The sequence below is a fragment of the Strongylocentrotus purpuratus genome, unplaced genomic scaffold (genome assembly GCF_000002235.5).
Source record: "Strongylocentrotus purpuratus isolate Spur 01 unplaced genomic scaffold, Spur_5.0 spur5_scaffold_12, whole genome shotgun sequence".
Classification (NCBI taxonomy): domain Eukaryota; kingdom Metazoa; phylum Echinodermata; class Echinoidea; order Camarodonta; family Strongylocentrotidae; genus Strongylocentrotus; species Strongylocentrotus purpuratus.
In genome coordinates this window covers 7573852-7593004 of record NW_022145597.1, presented here as the reverse complement: position 1 = coordinate 7593004, position 19153 = coordinate 7573852, and the positions used below count along the sequence as shown (strand labels likewise).

Genomic DNA, 19153 nt, shown 5'->3' with positions numbered 1-19153 from the left:
GTCCTGGCTATTTCGTAATACGGGGGAAAGTATACCGTGACTTACAAATCAAAATAAATTGTTTGTATTTTGCGGTTGCAATAATAATGCACTCAACTGTGTTCTGATGGTTGTAAGACAAGAAATATTTTCAGTAAAATTACGAAATCAACTACCTTCATTAGTTTGATACATTTTTATCAGAGTGTAAAACGTTATTATGAAATGGAAGGATATCAGTATAAATTGAATGGTTTCACTTTAGAGTGTTGGAAATGCGCCAACACGAACACCCGACCCCCCCCCCCCCCCCCCACTCAGTGTTATTTAGGGTACACATATATGCTTGTTCCCTCTTTTTAAAAGCACCCCCTATCTGAGGACTGCCAACATTTCCAAACCCCCCTTTCGCGGGGTTTTCCTGCCTTGGAGAGCCCCCTAAATCCGGAAAAAATGCTCAATGTACCCCCTAAATTCGGAAAAATGCTCAATGTACCCCCTAAATTCGGAAAAATGCTCAATGTACCCCCTAAATTCGGAAAAATGCTCAATGTACCCCGGCCTAGAAATACGGAATAATTTCCCAGGAGTCCAAAGAGATGAGAGAAAGAAAAAAAAATCACCCCCTTTTTAAAGAAATCTCCGGGTGAAAAGTCAAATACACCCCTTTTCTTACAATCCTCGGGCCGGACTTTGTCGCACGAAAAGTACCCCTTTACCGGACATTTTGGTAACACGCATGCCGGGGGCGGGCGGGCACGAACATGATCATGTATTTTAAGTTTGATCTAAAATACTATTTTTTCATAAGTATTTGTTTTTATCTGCCACAAAGTTTAAGGTCGTGATGATTATTATTATGTATGGAAATTCATTCTTTAATTAATTTTATATAATGTAAGGATATGCCTATGATGGAATTTGTTTTGAAAATAAAGAACCCCGTGGCAGGGGGGGGGGATAAGAAATGAAATAATAAAAAAATAAAAAATCTCAGATAATCAGATAACTGAATAAATAAATGAATAGATAATACACACATGTCCGTAACATGTAAGTAAATGAATAAATGGACAATATTATATTTATATAGGTCTAGGCCCTTTTTTAAATAGGAAACTGAATGAAAGCTTGAAAAGTCTCCCATTCCAAATTATTTGCAGATTTGCCGACGATCGAGTTACAGAATTGATGACATAAAATTCCCCATTTTCCTTTGGAATCCTCCCCTCCCCTCGAGGAGCTAGCTTGGTCCAGTGAGGTGCTTTAACCGAGAGCTCTACATGTTTTGCATGCTAGCTGTGCAAGAATAGCAACATGCAGCAAGCTGGGAAACCCGTCACCCCACAGAATTGTATAAATAGGGCTGTGAAATCGAATGTAATCTAAGAGCGCTTGCGAAAGCACTTCGTTGACCTTACTCTTCCAACCAACAGAGAACTGGTGGAGATTGTCAACAATTGCCACTGTTTTGGATCAAGTATATTTCCAAAATCTCATGCCATGATTTGACATTGTTGCAGCATTAACGAGGATATTTTTGTGATATTCTACGAAGCCAGAGCTTGTGGAGTGTTTGAGAGTTCATCGCTGAGAAAATGGCGACTCTTCTCTACAACGACTCGAAAGCGCCTATGCGCAATGTCAGACGTGTGCAGTTCGGTGTTCTCAGTCCTGATGAAATGGTAATGTGATGTGAACGTGAATGAATGAATGATTCCACGTAGGGCTACACAAATGTACCGGCTTAATTCACAGTAACGTTTTATTATAGGGGAATGATTCGGCCAGATATATTCTTAAACTTGAACCCAAACGATACATCATATGCGAATGTTTAAACACCCTCACAAAAGAGTGAAAATAACCAAGAAATCGAGCAGATGTTGTTGTTCATTGACTTGAGTGTGTCACTGTGTGTGATTGTTAATCAAAAATTAGTCAAGACTACTAACAATTTATCTGGCATCCAAGATGCCGTGTCGAGATAAGTGGACAAAGTGTGCTTGTGTGATGATGTGCTAAATAGACCCTAAGAAAACATTTAGACATGTAAAACTAGAACTGGTGAATGTTTGAAGTGAAAACGTGAAACTAAAAAAGTTTCGATCAAAGAATTTAGAGAAGAACATGAAGAAAGTGTTAAAAAATGATTACATTTGCAATGAGACTTTGTCCTATTTTAGTTATTATTTCAACTCTCAGAATTGGGATTTGCGATTATTGATTGATTGTCGTGTGCCTGAATAAATTAAAGATGGCCCAGAGTGTTTCAAAATTAAAAAAACATGGAGAATGAGAAAGATTCATTGTAATTCGTTAGTCTAGTGAAATTTTAATGCTCGACATGTGATCAAAAGGCGTTTTTGCTTGTATTATTTATATAAACTATTTCCAGAAAACATTTAGATCTAGATCTAGATCTAGTATGACCTTAATAAAATATAGTAATTTTGATGTTTCAAAACCTCATATCGTAACACAAAACTGCAGTGCTAATAAATACAGTATAACATCTTGATACTTTCTAATGTAATGGGTTTTATTACCACAACCTAACAATTATCTTTGCAAGTCCAAGCTATTTCATTCCATACATCAACCGCTGCGAACCGCATCTAAGAGTTGAATAGATGTGATGACTTTAATCATTTCCAAAGTCCTACCAGAGCTCTGATGAGAGTCATGAGACCATTTAATCAAGTAATTTGTTAATTTTTATGTAAATGTCTGTTCCTAAGCTAATACAGGGAAAAAATACTTTAAAACTTTCGAGGGCTACCTTTCAAACTTGCTTGCATTAAAATAACACTCTTGAATATGTTTTGCATTGAACTGTATGCAAATTTTGGGGGCTCTTTTATGACTTTCGGGGGCTCTTTTTAGCATTTCAGGGGCTAATTCGCCCCAAGCCCCCGTGTATTTTTTTTACTGAGCTAATACTATGATATTTGGTAAGGTATTGACCCCCCAAAGACCAAATACCTTTGACTGTTCAATTCCATAATAAATTACCTAATCAAAATCATTTGGTATTTTTTATGCATTTTAGAGGCGAAATTCTGTGACAGAGGGTGGAATCCGCTACTCTGAGATCATGGAGGCCGGCAAGCCCAAGCTTGGTGGATTGATGGACCCAAGACAAGGTGCCATTGATAGAACATCAAGATGCCAGACTTGTGCCTGTAACCAAACAGATTGTCCAGGTATGTAATGGTAGTTGGTACACACAGAATTTCTTACTTGATATCAAAGAGGGACTGTTCACATTTTATCATGTACCGTAGCTGTAGAAATCTGCTCTGGTAAGGTAACAAAAGATACATGACAGATGTTGTCAGGCAGTGAGTAAAAAAAGAAGAAGTGTGGGATTAAAGCTATTTTGTATACTTTTTGTATGAAAGTAGAAGGAAGTACACCCTTTGATTGGCTCACAAATTAGGTAATACACTTTAACAAGTACTGTAGGTAATAAAATTTATTCAGAGCAAAAGACCAGTTCACGGTTGTCACATGTCCCAAATGGCCCTGAATATCCAAAGATCTTTGGTAGAGGTCCCTTTTTGTACAGCCTTTGTTTCCCCTTTTTAAAGAATACTTACACCTGTGTATCATGTTAGCGCTGCTTGTGCATAAATGAATAATGATTACATAACTTTCATGAGCACGTATCCAGTATTTTGTCTCGGTGTATTTCACAATTTTGTCTGCTCAGACTGCAACTATGAACTGGCTTATTGTCTGGAATTAAGTTGTTCAAGTACTATTTCAGATGAAGCCTAAAAAGAAATATCTGTATGAATCTGATTTCTCATGTCTTGATAGCAGTTAGCAGTCACCTCTCTACATTGCTACTTTTCCATCCATAGGGGATGACATGTTTTCTAGTAATAGCAATTTCAATAAATTTTGTCACCCCTGACCAGCAGATTGTATCCTTCTCTGAGTTCTCTCTCTCTGTCCTCTTCACTTTCCTAAAACTGTTATCATGTATTATGAAATGTCTATGTATTATCTTATTGTTATACTCACTGCATGTTTTCTGATTGGTCAAATAAATAATAATAATAATAATAATAATAATAATAATAATCCCTTCTTTCGTTTGATTTTGTAGGTCACTTTGGTCACATGGAGCTTGCCAAGGCAGTCTTTCATATTGGTTTCTTGACTAAAACCATCAAGGTTTTGAGATGCGTCTGTTTCTTCTGTTCAAAGCTCCTGGTTGATGCGGTAAGTGGTTTAGTCCTGCTCAAAATGTTTTTCATTCATGGGTGTTATGATGTACTTACAATAGGAATGCCATTTTTCAGGCTATTGCTTGATTTCTGGCCTTGGTACTCTAATTTTAGGTTCTAAATGGTACATGTATATCACTCATTAGGGTCAAATATGTCTGAGCCTCTTTACAGGCTCTCTAGGGAAAATTAACTAGTTTCCCTGCACAGTAGGAAATACACAAGTTCCATGTTTTGTTTTTAAATATTTGAGTGTTATAAACACTTCAGTTCAAGTCAAATGGTGGGGGAGCGATCAATTGTTGCTCAAACTTCGATGATAAGTATTTCAGGCTTCAGAATTGTTTCACAATTGTTTAATGAAAATACATTCCTTTTTTGCAGACATGAACAGATAACATGTTCAAATACAGAAGACACAAAAATTAAGATTACTTGTTACATGGAAAATCCTGATACATCTTTTTCAGACTTTTCTTCTGCTTTCAAACAATATTTACCTTGATCACATGACACTTTTGACTGCTTATTTGTAAGTCTTAAATTATACCTCATCAAATATGTCTATCCTTTCTTTGTGCTTGTGTAGAACCATCCAAAGATCAAGGAGATCCTCATCAAGACGAAAGGGCAACCCAGAAAGCGTCTGCTTCACGTCTACACTGAATGCCGTAAGAAGAAGATGTGCGAGGGAGGAGAGGAGATGGACCAGACCTTTGATGCTAACCTCGCCCAGAGGGAGGGGGAAGAGATGCCAGAAAAGAAAGTGGTGAGTAAAATCTTGTATATTTTTGAGATCAGAGATTAATAAGCCAGTCCACGGTTGCAGTCTGAGCATGAGCAGATAAAGGTCATTGCAGAACAAATTTTGAAATATACAGAGACGAAATAGTGGATACGTGCTCATTCATGCACAAGCAGTGCACTCCATAATACACAGGTGGAAGTATTCTTTAAAAAGGGGAACCAAAGGCTAACTATTTACATGTATCACCTCCATCGCTGTAGGAGTGATTATTTCAAAATGTACAAAGTGGGGTTTCTTCATGTTTTGAAGATCTATGGATATTTGGGGTCATTGCAGTAATGTGCTAACCTCGAACTGGTCTATTGAAACTGCTGCTCTACACTTCAGCATTTTTATCTAGGGTTGAGAGCAAAATCCTCAAAGTTCCGCTACTTATTGACATTTTGTTAGTCTGTGTGCATTGGACTCTTGTTTGTGTCAAGCGTGGCATGAATGCATTGATAATTTGTTTCATTTCGATATCACACGTTGTTTCTGTAGTATTTGCAACATGTACACGTTCCTCAACATATTCCCAATCCATTTCCTTTTCCATGTCAATGTAGGCCAACATCATTGTGAGAGAAAGAAAGGCAGGTCACAGTGCATACTAATCTTTCTAATTAGTTCCGTACTGCCATGAATAATGGATTCCAAAACTTGTGAACGGACTTAAACAAGCAGGATATTCCAAGAAATGTTTTTTTTTCCATATCTGTATAGATGGGATTGTTTTCCTAGTCTTATCCCACTCAATGCTATTTTGAAAATGTCCTTTCTTTCATTTTTTAAAAAGCATAACAAATTGAATTGTTATGTTCTTTTCACAATCCCTAGAGTCATGGAGGTTGCGGTCGCTACCAGCCTCAGATCCGACGTAGCGGTCTGGACCTGAGCGCCGAATGGAAACACGTGAATGAAGACTCACAGGAGAAGAAGATTGTCCTCACGGCCGAGCGGGTCCATGAGATCTTCAAGCGTATCTCAGACGAGGAGTCCATAGCTTTGGGAATGGATCCCAAGTTCACGCGTCCGGACTGGATGATCATCACCGTGCTCCCTGTCCCACCCCTCTGTGTCAGGCCGGCTGTTGTCATGTTCGGATCAACTAGAAATCAGGTAAGATTCAATACACCCCTTCATGGATAAGGCCGCCATTTTAATTTGCGAGTAAACATTGCATCATCAATCTTGTCAGACGCGCATGTACTGTTGCGTCACTGCCTGCGCTGGGCGCTCCCATCATATTGACACGTGCTGCATAAAATAAAAGTTACTTGCATTGTATTGCAATTTAAAATGGCGCCAATGTCGACGCATTGGCACTCTTGTAACCGTGAAAGGGTGTATTGAATTTCATTGATGTCTTAGAGTAGGTCTATCATAATGTAACATGTTTTTTTTAACATTTTGCGCGTAGCTGAACAGGTGATAGGGGAATTTCCAATACACTATGAATATATACTTAGTTCCTTGCTAATACTCTCTTGCCTACTTCTGAAGCATTTATTAGTGTAATTTTTGGGGGTAGTGGTATTCCTGATATCATATTTCAGATTTTACTTGCTGCTTTCCACCATATAGTAGTATAGCAATATGAGTATATTTATTTTGTGGTAATACAGACAGAATATGATTTTTAAAATGCAATAGAAATTTCACTCAAGAGTGGTCTCTTTATGTAGGAATGCAGAACTGAAATGCTTTTTTTTTTTTTTTCTTTCTTTTTTTAGAACAGCAGTTAGTACCATCACTTAGTGCTCATTTTCAAAATGCAAAGAAATATACATTTCATGCAATTACTGTCTGGAAAATCAATCACGTTCACATGAAACTGACTTTCTTTCATACGGTTGTGCTCTTGACAGGACGATCTAACGCATAAGTTGGCCGACATCATGAAGATCAACAATCAGCTGAAACGTAATGAACAGAACGGAGCTGCGGCACACATCATTGCAGAAGACACAAGGATGCTACAGTTCCATGTAGCTACCATCATTGACAATGAACTGCCAGGATTGCCAAGGGTAACTTGTCAGCATTTTTTTAAAGCCACCACTGCACTACTTATAGCTACTTGCGGCCTCTATATAGCAAACAATACCTAATCGGTGACCATTTGACCCTCATGATCCTCTTTTTCTTATGTATATTGAGAGCTGAGTTGATGAGATAACCACCTGTCAGTGACCTTGCAGGGTGGTCTAATCCCCCCTGTAAACTAGTACAGATGGGCTTTAACTGCTCTATGCGAATTTTTTTTGTTTATGATCAAGTAACAAGTGACCGATATTGTGGAATTCTGTGTTGAGACTTAATTTGGTGATGAAATTGAAGATTTTATTTTTTGCAACAAGTGGATAGATGTCATAATGATATGAGCTTTTGTTTCTATTTGTGAATTTCCTTTGGAAATGGAAGGAGATGAGATGTCTCTCCTTCTTTCCGCGTAGAGTTGGTTGAGAATTAAAAGAATGGCCTGAGGTGATGTAGGAGGAAGTTAAACTTTAAGACAGTATTTAGCTGTCTCCCTTAGACGTGGTTTATATATTCTTCTGGCAGTGTTAGTCGCCAACTAGTATACTGTAAACCAGCAAATGTCATATTCGTGATGTCTTCATGAATTTCTTGAGTGGTTCAGGATTCATGAAAGTTTCATGCTGTAAAATAATTGACTTGTAATTAACGCCAACCAAAATTTTTGAAATTCACAAAAGTTTCTTACCTTGTAAGTGGCAGTTGAATTCAAATGAATATCTCTGTCTCGTAGGCTATGTAAAAGTCCAGCAGACCTCTCAAATCCATAACAGTTTTTTGGCTTTACAGTACCTGTTCATTGACAGAAATAACTTAAATGAATTTTGTTACCAGAGATGAATGAATTCAATTGAATATTTTTGTCTCGTAGGCCATGCAAAAGTCCGGCAGACCTCTCAAATCCCTCAAGCAGCGTTTGAAGGCCAAGGAAGGTCGTATTCGTGGTAACCTGATGGGAAAGCGTGTGGACTTCTCGGCCCGTGCTGTCATCACCCCTGATCCCAACCTGATGATTGATCAGGTGGGTGTGCCCAGGACCATCGCTACCAACCTCACATACCCAGAGATAGTGACTCCATTCAACATTGCCAAGTAAGTACAGCAAGTTTTCTGTGCCCCGTCTTATAAACAGTTATCTTGTTATGGTTATGTACTTGACATAATCTTTGTCTGTTCAACAATTGCATAAGAAAAAAGAATCTGCCAAAGTCATGGAAATTGGCACCTTTTTAGTTTAAAGGGGAAGTCCACCCTGAAATTAAGTTAGTTTTAATAGGAGTAGAAAAATGAGAGAAACAAGTCGGTGAAAGTTTGAGCAAATTCCGATTAAAAATAAGGAAGTTAGGATTTTTGAAGTTGTGATCAATCAAACACAAATTGGCAACTCTATGACGTATCATGCGAGCTCAACTTCCATTTGCTCAGTACTAAAAAAATCTAAAATTTTCATTTTCCCTCAAGAAAAATTGCAACCATACATACACCCTAAATATAATAATTGCAAATATGTTCCTATACTCCCCCTGCAAGGAACAAATATATATTCCGTCATCAATAACGAAGAAAACATGATTTTATGGAATATTATGCACAAAGCAAATGAAGGAGAGCTCGTATAATAAGTCACAGAGTTGCCAATTTGTATTTGATTGATCACAACTTCAATAATTCATAACTTTTTTATTTTCATTCAGAATTTGCTCAAACTTTCACTCACCTGATTTTCTTATTATTCTGCCTCTATCGAAACAAACTTATTTTGGGGGTGGACTTTCCCTTTAAACTGACAATGGCTGTGGTATTTGTATGCTGCTAAGATGATGCTACCCATACCAAAATGGTACTTATGTGGTAATGGAAAAAGGCAAATATGGGTCATAGAAAGTCATGGAATTCTGTTCTCAAATTTCTGTGGGATCCCTGCTGTCGGCATAATTTCACTTTTAAACACTAGGGCGGTTAGCAAAATATTTGTTTTTGTTGGGCACCATGTAGAACATTTAATTAAAGGCATTATTTAACAATGTTATCAGTGTCTGTGATATGGTGTAATATTGAAGCCTTTAAAAAATTGTGCTTCAAAATAACCATAAAGTGCCTCAAAAAAATGTAAAAATCTTTGAGTGACCGGTGTTACCATACTCATTTTCCCCAATAGGCTGAAGTGTTATAAAAACCGAAAACGCAAAATTAGATTTCCATACCCAATCATAGATTTCTTGATAATCAGACAGGCGATAGGGTTGTAAAAGTCATGGGATTCCTGACTGACCTAAAGGATTATAATTTTGATTGCAGCATGAGCTAAATCCAGGATTTTGTTTCAGAATCTGAGGCGATGTTACTGAGTCACTTTAAAATTTTCTGTCACCTTTTCTTTTCAGACTGCAAGAGTTGGTGTCCAGGGGTCACAACCAGTACCCAGGTGCCAAGTACATCATCCGAGACAACGGAGAGAGGGTGGATCTCCGCTTCCATCCAAAACCCAGCGATCTTCATCTGCAGTGTGGATACAAGGTATCGTTTGAAATCTTTGCTTCTTGAAGAGAAGAACTGTTCAAGTGACTTATACGTTCTTGATTGTGCATACCTATTTCAGAAATAGTTGGGGCATTTGATCAAATGCATATTCCCTCTTTGAAATCTATTATAGACTTAATATTGTTCCAAATTTTCAAAAACATTTCTGCTTGTGATCTATTTTGAGAAATTTGCATGATAATGTGCTTATCGTCAATATAGTATGCCCCCCTGTACTTAAGTTAGGAAACGAACTGATTCTGTTTTAAGTCGGATGAATTTGAACAATGTCAGAAATAAGGAAAGATGGCAAGAAATCCTTGTTTAGATTGTGTTAAAATATATTTGTAAATCAAGAGATCACTAGAAGTTTAAAAATATACTTTGCAGGTTGGATAGAGATACCTTGAAGGAACTTATACTTCACATAGAAGAAGTATATTTAAAAATCAAATATATGATATAGAACTCTCTGAATGTCCTGATAATAACATTAAAGAGAAGGATGAGTTCTGGGAAGAGGTGAAAAATAATTTATGAGCGTTATCATTGTATTATGCAAGTGTGGAAGAACATCAGATAAAAAAAAATTCCCTGAAAAGCATGGCTCTTCAAATGCCTAAATATTCGAAATATGGCATGTAACCTAAAAATTGGGACAGGTTTTTATGCCACATGTTCATGTAGTCCTATAGACATCTTTGTGTACAGTGCTTCAAACTTTACCAAGACTGGGCCAAATTTCTTTTCATTTTGATGATTCCAGAACCATGCAGAACTCAACTTTATCTTTAAATTCCTTCCTGTATGATAGGTCGAGAGGCATTTGCGTGATGATGACGTGGTTATCTTCAACCGTCAACCCACACTTCACAAAATGTCCATGATGGGTCACAGAGTGAAGATCTTGACATGGTCAACCTTCCGTCTCAATCTTAGGTGAGTACTTTGGCAACCTAAGTGAACTTTCAGAGGAGTATATCTATTAAAGGGATCGTTAAACAATGTTAAATCTGAGATGCACGGCCCTACGTGTTATCAATGTCTGTGATATGTAGCCCTTGTAAAAATTGTGCTTCAAAATGATCAAGAAGTGCCATATTCGTTTTCCCAATAGACTGCAGTGTTATGAAAACCATTTGGCAAACGCAAAATTTGATTTTGATGTTCAATCATAAATATCTTGATAATCAGACAGGCGATCGGCGTGTAAAAGTTATGGGGTTCCTGACTGACCTTAAGGTGTATAATTATCATTGCAGGATCTAAGACAATGTTACCGAATCCCTTTAATATGTACAAAGATATAAATCAGCGTTATATTGATAAAGGTGGGAAATTGCATCGAAATTTGGGCCTTTGTAAACTGTAAAGGATGTATCCACTTTTATTAGGTGGCGTGAAGGAGAAGTCTTTATTTATGATACTCATAACTAGTGTATTATAGTTTTAATCGGATTATCAAAGAAAGGTATTATTTGTTAATATAGATCTATTGACTGCTATGAGAGGCATCGTTGTTTCTATAAGCTCAAGGGGGCGTTACATCCTGCTATGACCCAGAGGGGCGGCGCGGCGGCGAGGGGTTATCATGCAGTGCTTCAAAAAATGTAGCAATGAATCTCTATATGGTACAAAAACTGATATCCTAATTACTTTCCATTTATTTGACAGTGTAACCACCCCTTACAACGCTGACTTTGACGGAGACGAGATGAACCTTCACGTTCCCCAGTCCATGGAGACCAGAGCCGAAGTCAGTGAGATGATCATGGTATCCCGTAACATGATCACACCTCAATCTAACAGACCTGTCATGGGTATTGTGCAGGACTCGCTGTGTGCCATCAGGAAGTTCACCAAGAGGGATGTCTTCGTCACGAAGGTAAGCATCAATCGATTAAATGGTTCTTTTCTACAGCATCAAGTTGTCCCCCAGATAACAGCTTGTGTGGACCCCTTTGGAAACCAACGTAAGTTGAAAGGGTAATCCTCCCTTCATGTGGAAATAGATTGATAATATTTATTAAAAAAATTAAACTTATTGAAGTCTATTTCTGTAGCTTTTAGGGTGTATTCTTTAGAATGATGAACAAGTATTTCCTCTGTCTAGCCTCTAAGGTACTATAATAAAGGAAGTGTTTATTCAAGCGTTTATTCTATTAAGTGAAGACTCAGAACTAGGTGCAACTATATCACATAAATATCACATAAAATCAAGTGCTTATAAGACATGTAATACAAATCCATCAAAAAGGACATACTAATTATCTCACAATAAGTGACATTGCCAAACATGCCAAATAATTCTTAACTGTCTTTCTGACTCTAATATCCATTTTTATCAGATATTTGCGGACTCGGGACAAATGGAAAAAAATGATATAAATTGATGGTAAAATGTCATTCTTGCTACCTTTCTGACTCAAATATGCATTTTTATCAAACTCAGGACAAATGAGAAATAAATATTATGATTATAAATTGATGGTAAAATGTCATTATTGCTGCCTTTAAACCAACAGCCCAACGTGATGAACCTTCTCCTTTTCCTGCCTAACTGGGATGGTAAGATCCCCAAGCCAGCCATCCTGAAACCCAGACCTCTATGGACCGGCAAGCAGCTCCTAACGTTGGTCATCCCAGACAATGTCAACGTGGTCAGGTTTCACAGTACTCACCCCGACGGAGAGGACAGAGGTCCGTACAAGTGGCTCTCCCCTGGAGACACAAAGGTAAGATTTTGTAGTAGTAGTCACCCGACATTGTCCAGGTATATATAAGTCATCCAGGGGGGGGGGGGGGGGGGGGGGGGTGTTTCACAAAGATCCTAAGTTGGACTTACATATTATGGAGAGCCATTTGTAGCCTTAAAAAAGAACATATTCAAAAGCGAAAATTCAAGTATTTTAGACTTTTTATAAATTCCATGTCAAGAACATGAAATCTCCTTGATAATAGAAAAAATGAATGATTTAAATCAACATTGTATGCCTTTTCAAATAAGTTTTAAAAAATTAATTTCAAATATGCTAACAGCTTTCCATATTGACTTAATTGAAAACTTAATTTTTACATTAATTAAAGTTTCAAACATATTCAAAACCTTGCTAACATTTCTCTCTGTTTCCTGCATGTAGGTGTACATTGTGAATGGAGAACTGATCACTGGTATCGTGTGTAAGAAGACCGTTGGCGCATCGGGAGGTACACTGGGTCACATCATCTTCATGGAGAGAGGTCACGAGATTGCCAAGGAGTTCTACAGCGTCGTCCAGGTGAGAAGCATGCTCATGCAAAGAATATCTTTTGTGTTCGACTTTTTTTTCTTTCCAATGTTTGGTTGAGAAGTTTGTTTACTGGATTTGGGAATGAGTAAAAGGAACTGATGTAGATTGAAGTTCATGTGCTTTTCTCTGGCACTCAAAGAGAAGATGTATAGAGGAAGTATGGTTGAAAAGAATTAAAAACTTTGAAAAAGTACCTATAGTTTATATAATCATAATAATAATAGCTCACATTTATAATGCGCCTAATACTTTGTTTCTAAGCGCAGTACATATCATTACCCCTGTCATCAGATTCAGGCTTATCCGCACACAATAAATGCACATTCTCCACTCCCTGGGGAGCATTCCGGCTAGTTGCCATTTCACAAGCACCACTTGCTCATCCAACCACATTACCTTTCACATCCTACTGGGTACCCAATTAACACTTGGGTGGAGAGTGGCAAATGTAGAAATGTATTGTATTGTAGTGACTTGGACAACAACAATCTTAACTTCATTCCAATTCTTTTTCCTATTGCAAGGTCCTTGTGAACAACTGGCTACTCCTGGAAGGTCACTCCATTGGTATTGGGGATTGTATCGCCGACGCCAGCACCTACGACGACATCCAGAACACCATCCGCAAAGCCAAGCAAGACGTGATTGAAGTCATCGAGAAGGCTCACAATGATGAACTGACTCCCACGCCAGGAAACTCACTCAGGCAGACCTTTGAGAACCAGGTAAGCAATCTAAAAGAAAATGTTGAACATTTTGTGCATTCTACAGAAATGCACAAAAAGAAATGGAAAAAAAGCTACCATTGATGCTAACTTTGCCATCAATGGTAACCACCATGGAAACCTTGATTTTGATCGGCTGTTGAGCCATGTTACCATGGTAGTTGCCATTGATGACGTTCTATGCAACGTGGCCCTGGACTCTCGTTGATCAACTTGTACAGTATACTATGTCTCTACAAAGAATTGTAGGTTGCAGTCTTGAAGGGGATTGTTTGATGATGGATTATCACATTCTTTCTCTCTTTAAACAGATGTAAAAAAATATGTTTTACTTGGATTGTAATAGTCCTCAAATGCAGGAGATCAAAATGTTAATTTGTGTGTTTTAGAGGTTAATCACTGAGCAGATTGAAAATCTATATCCTAAATGTTACGTGAGTTCCAGGAGACAGAACTCTTAATGTAGTCACCCAAAGAAAATTCATGACAACTGACAATTATGGACAAATTATATATGGATGGAAAGATTTTCTCTTGAAAAACAGGTATAATTTATTGAAAAATAATATAGATATCATGGAAAGGTGTAAAATGCAATTTTGTTGCTAGCTGTGTCTCGCATGTGACGTCACAAATCTTGACGCTCTACGGAGGAGCGCTAAAGAGGGAAAATCTCATTAAAAAACTTTGAGAGATGATTACTGCGGGTCCCAAACATATTTTAAAGAGGGATGAATTTTGCATCAATTCAAAAACTTTTGATTCTTCGGGTGACTACTTTAAACGTGTGTTGTTCTGACTTGCTACAGGTGAACAGGCTGCTGAACGAAGCTCGTGACAAGACTGGTGGCAGTGCCCAGAAGAGTTTGTCTGAGTTCAACAACTTCAAGACTATGGTGGTTGCTGGTTCCAAGGGATCCAAGATCAACATCTCTCAGGTAACATGTCTGACTTTGCTGGCCCCGGGGGATGTTTCACAAAGATCCTAAGTCAAACTTAACTCTAATTTGGACTTAACAATTATGGAAAGCCGTTAGCATCATTGAAAATATTTTGTAAAAGTTATTTTAAAAGACATAAAATGTTGATTCAAATCATTCATATTTTCTATTATTAAGGAGATTTCATGTTCTTGATGTGGAACTAATAAAAATTCTAAAAAAGTTGAATTTTCGCTTTTGAATATATTTTATTTTAAGGCTTCAAATGGCTCTCTATAATGTTTAAGTCCAACTTAAAGTTAAGTTTGACTAGGGATTTTTATAAAACACCCCCCCCCCCCCCCCCCCCCACGGTGGTATTCTGGAAAAGATGTCTAATATGTCAGTAAAAATGTTTTTACTAACATTATTGTTATAATGAATTAAAATAACTTTAATAAGTGTGTATAGTTGGGTTCTTACATATGTGGTCAATCAGATACGACTATTTAATTATAACGCCACCATCCAAAAGACGTCACTCGGTGCTTGTTAGTAAGCAACCAGAGGACCGACAGCTTTAGGTCCTCCTTGAGGGACCATGTATTTGCCATCATTGTGGTACTGGTATGCATTTTTGAAAATATAAGATTGGCTTGAATGCTAGGTTTTTTAATGACACTATGACTATATCATCTATCCAAGCTCTTTTTGTTGCCATCCATTCCCTCCCTTTTAGGTTATTGCCTGTGTGGGTCAGCAGAACGTTGAGGGTAAGCGAATCCCCTTTGGTTTCCGTCACCGCACCCTGCCTCACTTCATCAAGGACGACTATGGTCCAGAGAGCAGAGGCTTTGTAGAGAACTCCTACCTTGCCGGTCTAACGCCGTCCGAGATGTTCTTCCACGCCATGGGAGGGCGTGAAGGTCTCATTGATACTGCTGTCAAGACTGCTGAAACTGGTAGGTGATGTCGAGGGGTCAGTGACACAACGACGTAACTCCATTTTGGCCATTTTAAGAAAAAGTGGTTTATGTGTCACTGGGCACTTGGGCCTTAAGGAGTTAAGTCTATGTTTCACTAGCCATTGACTTCAATGGGTGTTGGGTGGAGTTGAGTCTTTGTGTTTCCTGGAAAGCCCACATTTTTCTGAACATTTTGATATTACATCCTCATTTTGGCAAAATATGGAGTTACGTCTTTTTTTGATGTGAACTGTAATGATTGGATTTATATTGTACTTTTAGAGAGGATGCAAGGAGCTGTTCTTAAGTCTATTTAGAAAAGGAGTAAGTTTGGGATGGTTCTTTTCTTTTTCTTTGGTTTGAATAATCAGGTGAAGTACAATCTCTTGAAAATATGGATGGGATAGAAAGATCGTTTCTTTGTTGAAAGACCTTCTGAAACAATGATTTATTCACAGGAACAAATTGAACTTTTTAAAAGAATTTGGCCAAGATTGTCTGGGCATGTGGATCACAAATATTTAGAGAACTTGTTACAGATAGTGGACAAAATAATGAATTCTGATATCAGAACAGACCTACATCCTACAATCACATGGTTAGGGAGGAAAGAAATTGCATTACCCTAACAGTCCTGCAAAAAGACTGTTAATCTTCGCTAGAACGATGACTGAATATTACAATCATTGGGGAATCGCACACACAAACTGCACTGTATTGTATTTGCGCTCACACAGAGGATCTTTATACAGGTAAACCAATGGGGATTTGGCATGCGGGCATCTTTTAAAAGACTATTGACTGGTTGGTGGGCATGGCTAAATCGAGACCCCAATTTCGACCAATCAGATGGCTAGATTTCTAAAGAGAGGTATATAAAGCCGTCTATTCTCCTCATCAGGAAAATTGTCAGTAGTAGAAGTTAAAGTTGGTATATAAAATAGGATGTATAATAACAAAAATGTATTGACACCTACAACTGATTCTCATTCATCATAATAACAATAATAATAATAATAAAAACTGCTTATAAAGCGCTACCACCGGGGTGTCTCTAAGCGCTATACTTTACTTTACTTTACTTTTACTCTACTTTACTCTGCTTTACTTTACTTTACTTTACTTTACTTTACTTTACTTTACTTTACTTTTCTTTTCTTTACTTTACTTTACTTTACTTTACTTTACTTTACTTTACTTTACTTTACTTTACTTTACTTTACTTCTGTCAGGTTACATCCAGCGTCGTCTGATCAAGGCTATGGAGAGTGTCATGGTACGCTACGATGGCACCTGCAGGAACAGCAATGATCAGCTGGTACAGCTGAGGTACGGTGAGGACGGTCTGGACGGCACGTCGATAGAGTTCCAGAACCTTGCCTCGCTCAAACCATCCCACAAGGCCTTTGAGAAGAGGTTCAAGTTTGACTACAACAATGAGAAGTAAGCAAGCTAATAATGATAATAATAGTTCGTTCTTATATAGCGCTTTTCAAGACCACAGGCCCTCTCAAAGCGCTTTACAGATATATATTATGAAGATTATGAAGCATTTCAGTCTTGCAGAGTATTAATTCCTTCTACCATACCCCTCACTACATCCCCATTCTCTTTCTCTCTTTCTCCATCTATAGTTTTCTTGTATGTTTGTCAGATGAATGCCACATTGGGAATTCCAAATAATAGGCATTTGAGAAGAGGTTCAAGTTTGACTACAACAACGAGAAGTAAGCAAGATGAAGCAATTCAGTCTTGCAAAAAAAAATTAATTCCTTCTACCATACCCCTCTCTACAGCCCCATTCTCTTTCTCTCTTTCTCCATCTATAGTTTTCTTGAATGCCACATTGGGAATTACCAATAATTGGAGTTCCCTAATGCTCTTTTGGCTATGCACATACAATGAAAAGAAAAATTCAGTCAGCTCAATCACTGTCTCTCTCTCTCCCTCCCTCTGTTTATCGTTCATACCTTATTTAAACTCCCACTCTTTCCCTTTCTCTATCTCTCAAGCGAATGCTGTCTCAAACTTTCTATCAATGCCTCTCTTTATGTCGCACTTTCTCTATAATTTGTACTGTGTATGAGCATCTTTCAATTAAACTAATGATAATAATATAATATAAACGGTGCTTATAAAATAACTGTAACAAACAAAATACAGTGATAAACAATTCCATATTAAACAAAACAAAAGATTACAAATAAACCTACAAATTGCAATACATATGAAATATTACAATACGTATGAACTCTTTTCTCTCCTACTCTAGGATGTTGAGGCGTTGCTTCAATGAGAAGATCGTGAAGGATGTGGTGGCCAACGCCCACGTCCATCTGGAGCTTGAGAAGGAGTACGATCAGCTGAAGGAAGACCGAGAAGTCCTCCGAAAGATCTTCCCCAAGGGAGAAAGCAAGGTCAGCTTCCCGACTTGTCATTTGGCCTGTCTTCTTTAGCTCGAGATTGCCAAATAGCCTGCTATTTCTGATTTGGGAAATAATCCTGAAGTTACAAATTGCGTCTTCGTCAGCTCGAGACTTGAAACTTTAGTTCGAGAAATTGGCTCGAGATACTTTGCTCAGCGTTCGCGCATAGTGCGAGTCTTCGGGCTGGTGAAGTGGCACCGGGCAAATAGCGGGATATTTTGCAAACTAGCCGAAGATATCTTGGGATGATTATCTCGACCAAATATCCCGCTGATGAAGCTGGATAATTTGTGATCGGGATCGGGATAGTTCAAATAGCGGGGTATTTGGCAATCTCGAGCTGATGAGGACAGGCCTGTTTTTCACACCCGTTTGCAATTTCCTACCGTCTGCATGGATGCCAATTTACACCCGTCAGCCTGTTTCGGGCCCTTACTGCTCAGCAACGGTTTTAATAACACTACAGTCTAATGGGGAAAAGAAGTATGGTACAACCGGTCACTTTTTTGAGGCACTTTATGATCATTTTGAAGCGCAATATTTTTAGGGCTTCAATATTACACCATATCACAGACACTGATAACACGTAGAGCCATGCATCTCAGATTCAACATTGTTAAACGATGCCTTTAAAGTAGGAGTTAATGTCTTCCTGGCTTCAAACAGAAAATATGTATCTAATGGAATATTGCCTTTAAACACTTCCAAAGACTTGCCACCCAAATGCCGCAATTTCATTCATGAAAATGGTCTTGCGCTATGTAATTTCATACACTGATGTTTTCTTTTTTCTTGCTGCAGGTGGCTCTTCCATGTAACTTGGATCGTATGATCTGGAATGCACAGCAGATCTTCCATATCAACACAAGACTGCCGTCAGAGCTTCACCCCTCCTTTGTCTTAGAAGGTAAAAAATCTCTTCTTTCATATACAGTTAAGATGGTGTTAAAGGGAAAGTCCACCCCCAAAATAAGTTTGTTTCGATAGAGGCAGAATAATAAGAAAATCAGGTGAGTGAAAGTTTGAGCAAATTCTGAATGAAAATAAGAAAGTTATGAATTATTGAAGTTGTGATCAATCAAATACAAATTGGCAACTCTGTGACTTATTATTCGAGCTCTCCTTCATTTGCTTTGTGCATAATATTCCATAAAATCATGTTTTCTTCGTTCTTGATGACGGAATATATATTTGTTCCTTGCAGGGGGAGTATAGAAACATATTTGCAATTATTATATTTAGGGTGCATGTATGGTTGAAATT

General features: G+C 37.9%; 1 protein-coding gene across 1 annotated transcript in view; it reads left to right on the top strand.

The window, feature by feature from the left end:
* Positions 1 to 1349: 1349 nt before the first annotated feature.
* The window catches only part of LOC105446803 (DNA-directed RNA polymerase II subunit RPB1-like), a 30934-nt gene continuing 13130 nt past the window's right edge, over positions 1350 to 19153 (top strand). The window contains exons 1-18 of the mRNA XM_030981733.1: positions 1350 to 1664; positions 3032 to 3185; positions 4097 to 4212; positions 4807 to 4986; positions 5842 to 6123; positions 6873 to 7034; positions 7916 to 8136; positions 9429 to 9561; positions 10379 to 10503; positions 11239 to 11449; positions 12090 to 12299; positions 12705 to 12842; positions 13379 to 13579; positions 14389 to 14517; positions 15239 to 15461; positions 16697 to 16907; positions 17737 to 17881; positions 18692 to 18797. Coding sequence (XP_030837593.1) covers positions 1578 to 1664; positions 3032 to 3185; positions 4097 to 4212; positions 4807 to 4986; positions 5842 to 6123; positions 6873 to 7034; positions 7916 to 8136; positions 9429 to 9561; positions 10379 to 10503; positions 11239 to 11449; positions 12090 to 12299; positions 12705 to 12842; positions 13379 to 13579; positions 14389 to 14517; positions 15239 to 15461; positions 16697 to 16907; positions 17737 to 17881; positions 18692 to 18797 — 3034 coding nt within the window. The 5' untranslated portion in view covers positions 1350 to 1577. The remainder of the gene's footprint in view (positions 1665 to 3031; positions 3186 to 4096; positions 4213 to 4806; positions 4987 to 5841; positions 6124 to 6872; positions 7035 to 7915; positions 8137 to 9428; positions 9562 to 10378; positions 10504 to 11238; positions 11450 to 12089; positions 12300 to 12704; positions 12843 to 13378; positions 13580 to 14388; positions 14518 to 15238; positions 15462 to 16696; positions 16908 to 17736; positions 17882 to 18691; positions 18798 to 19153) is intronic.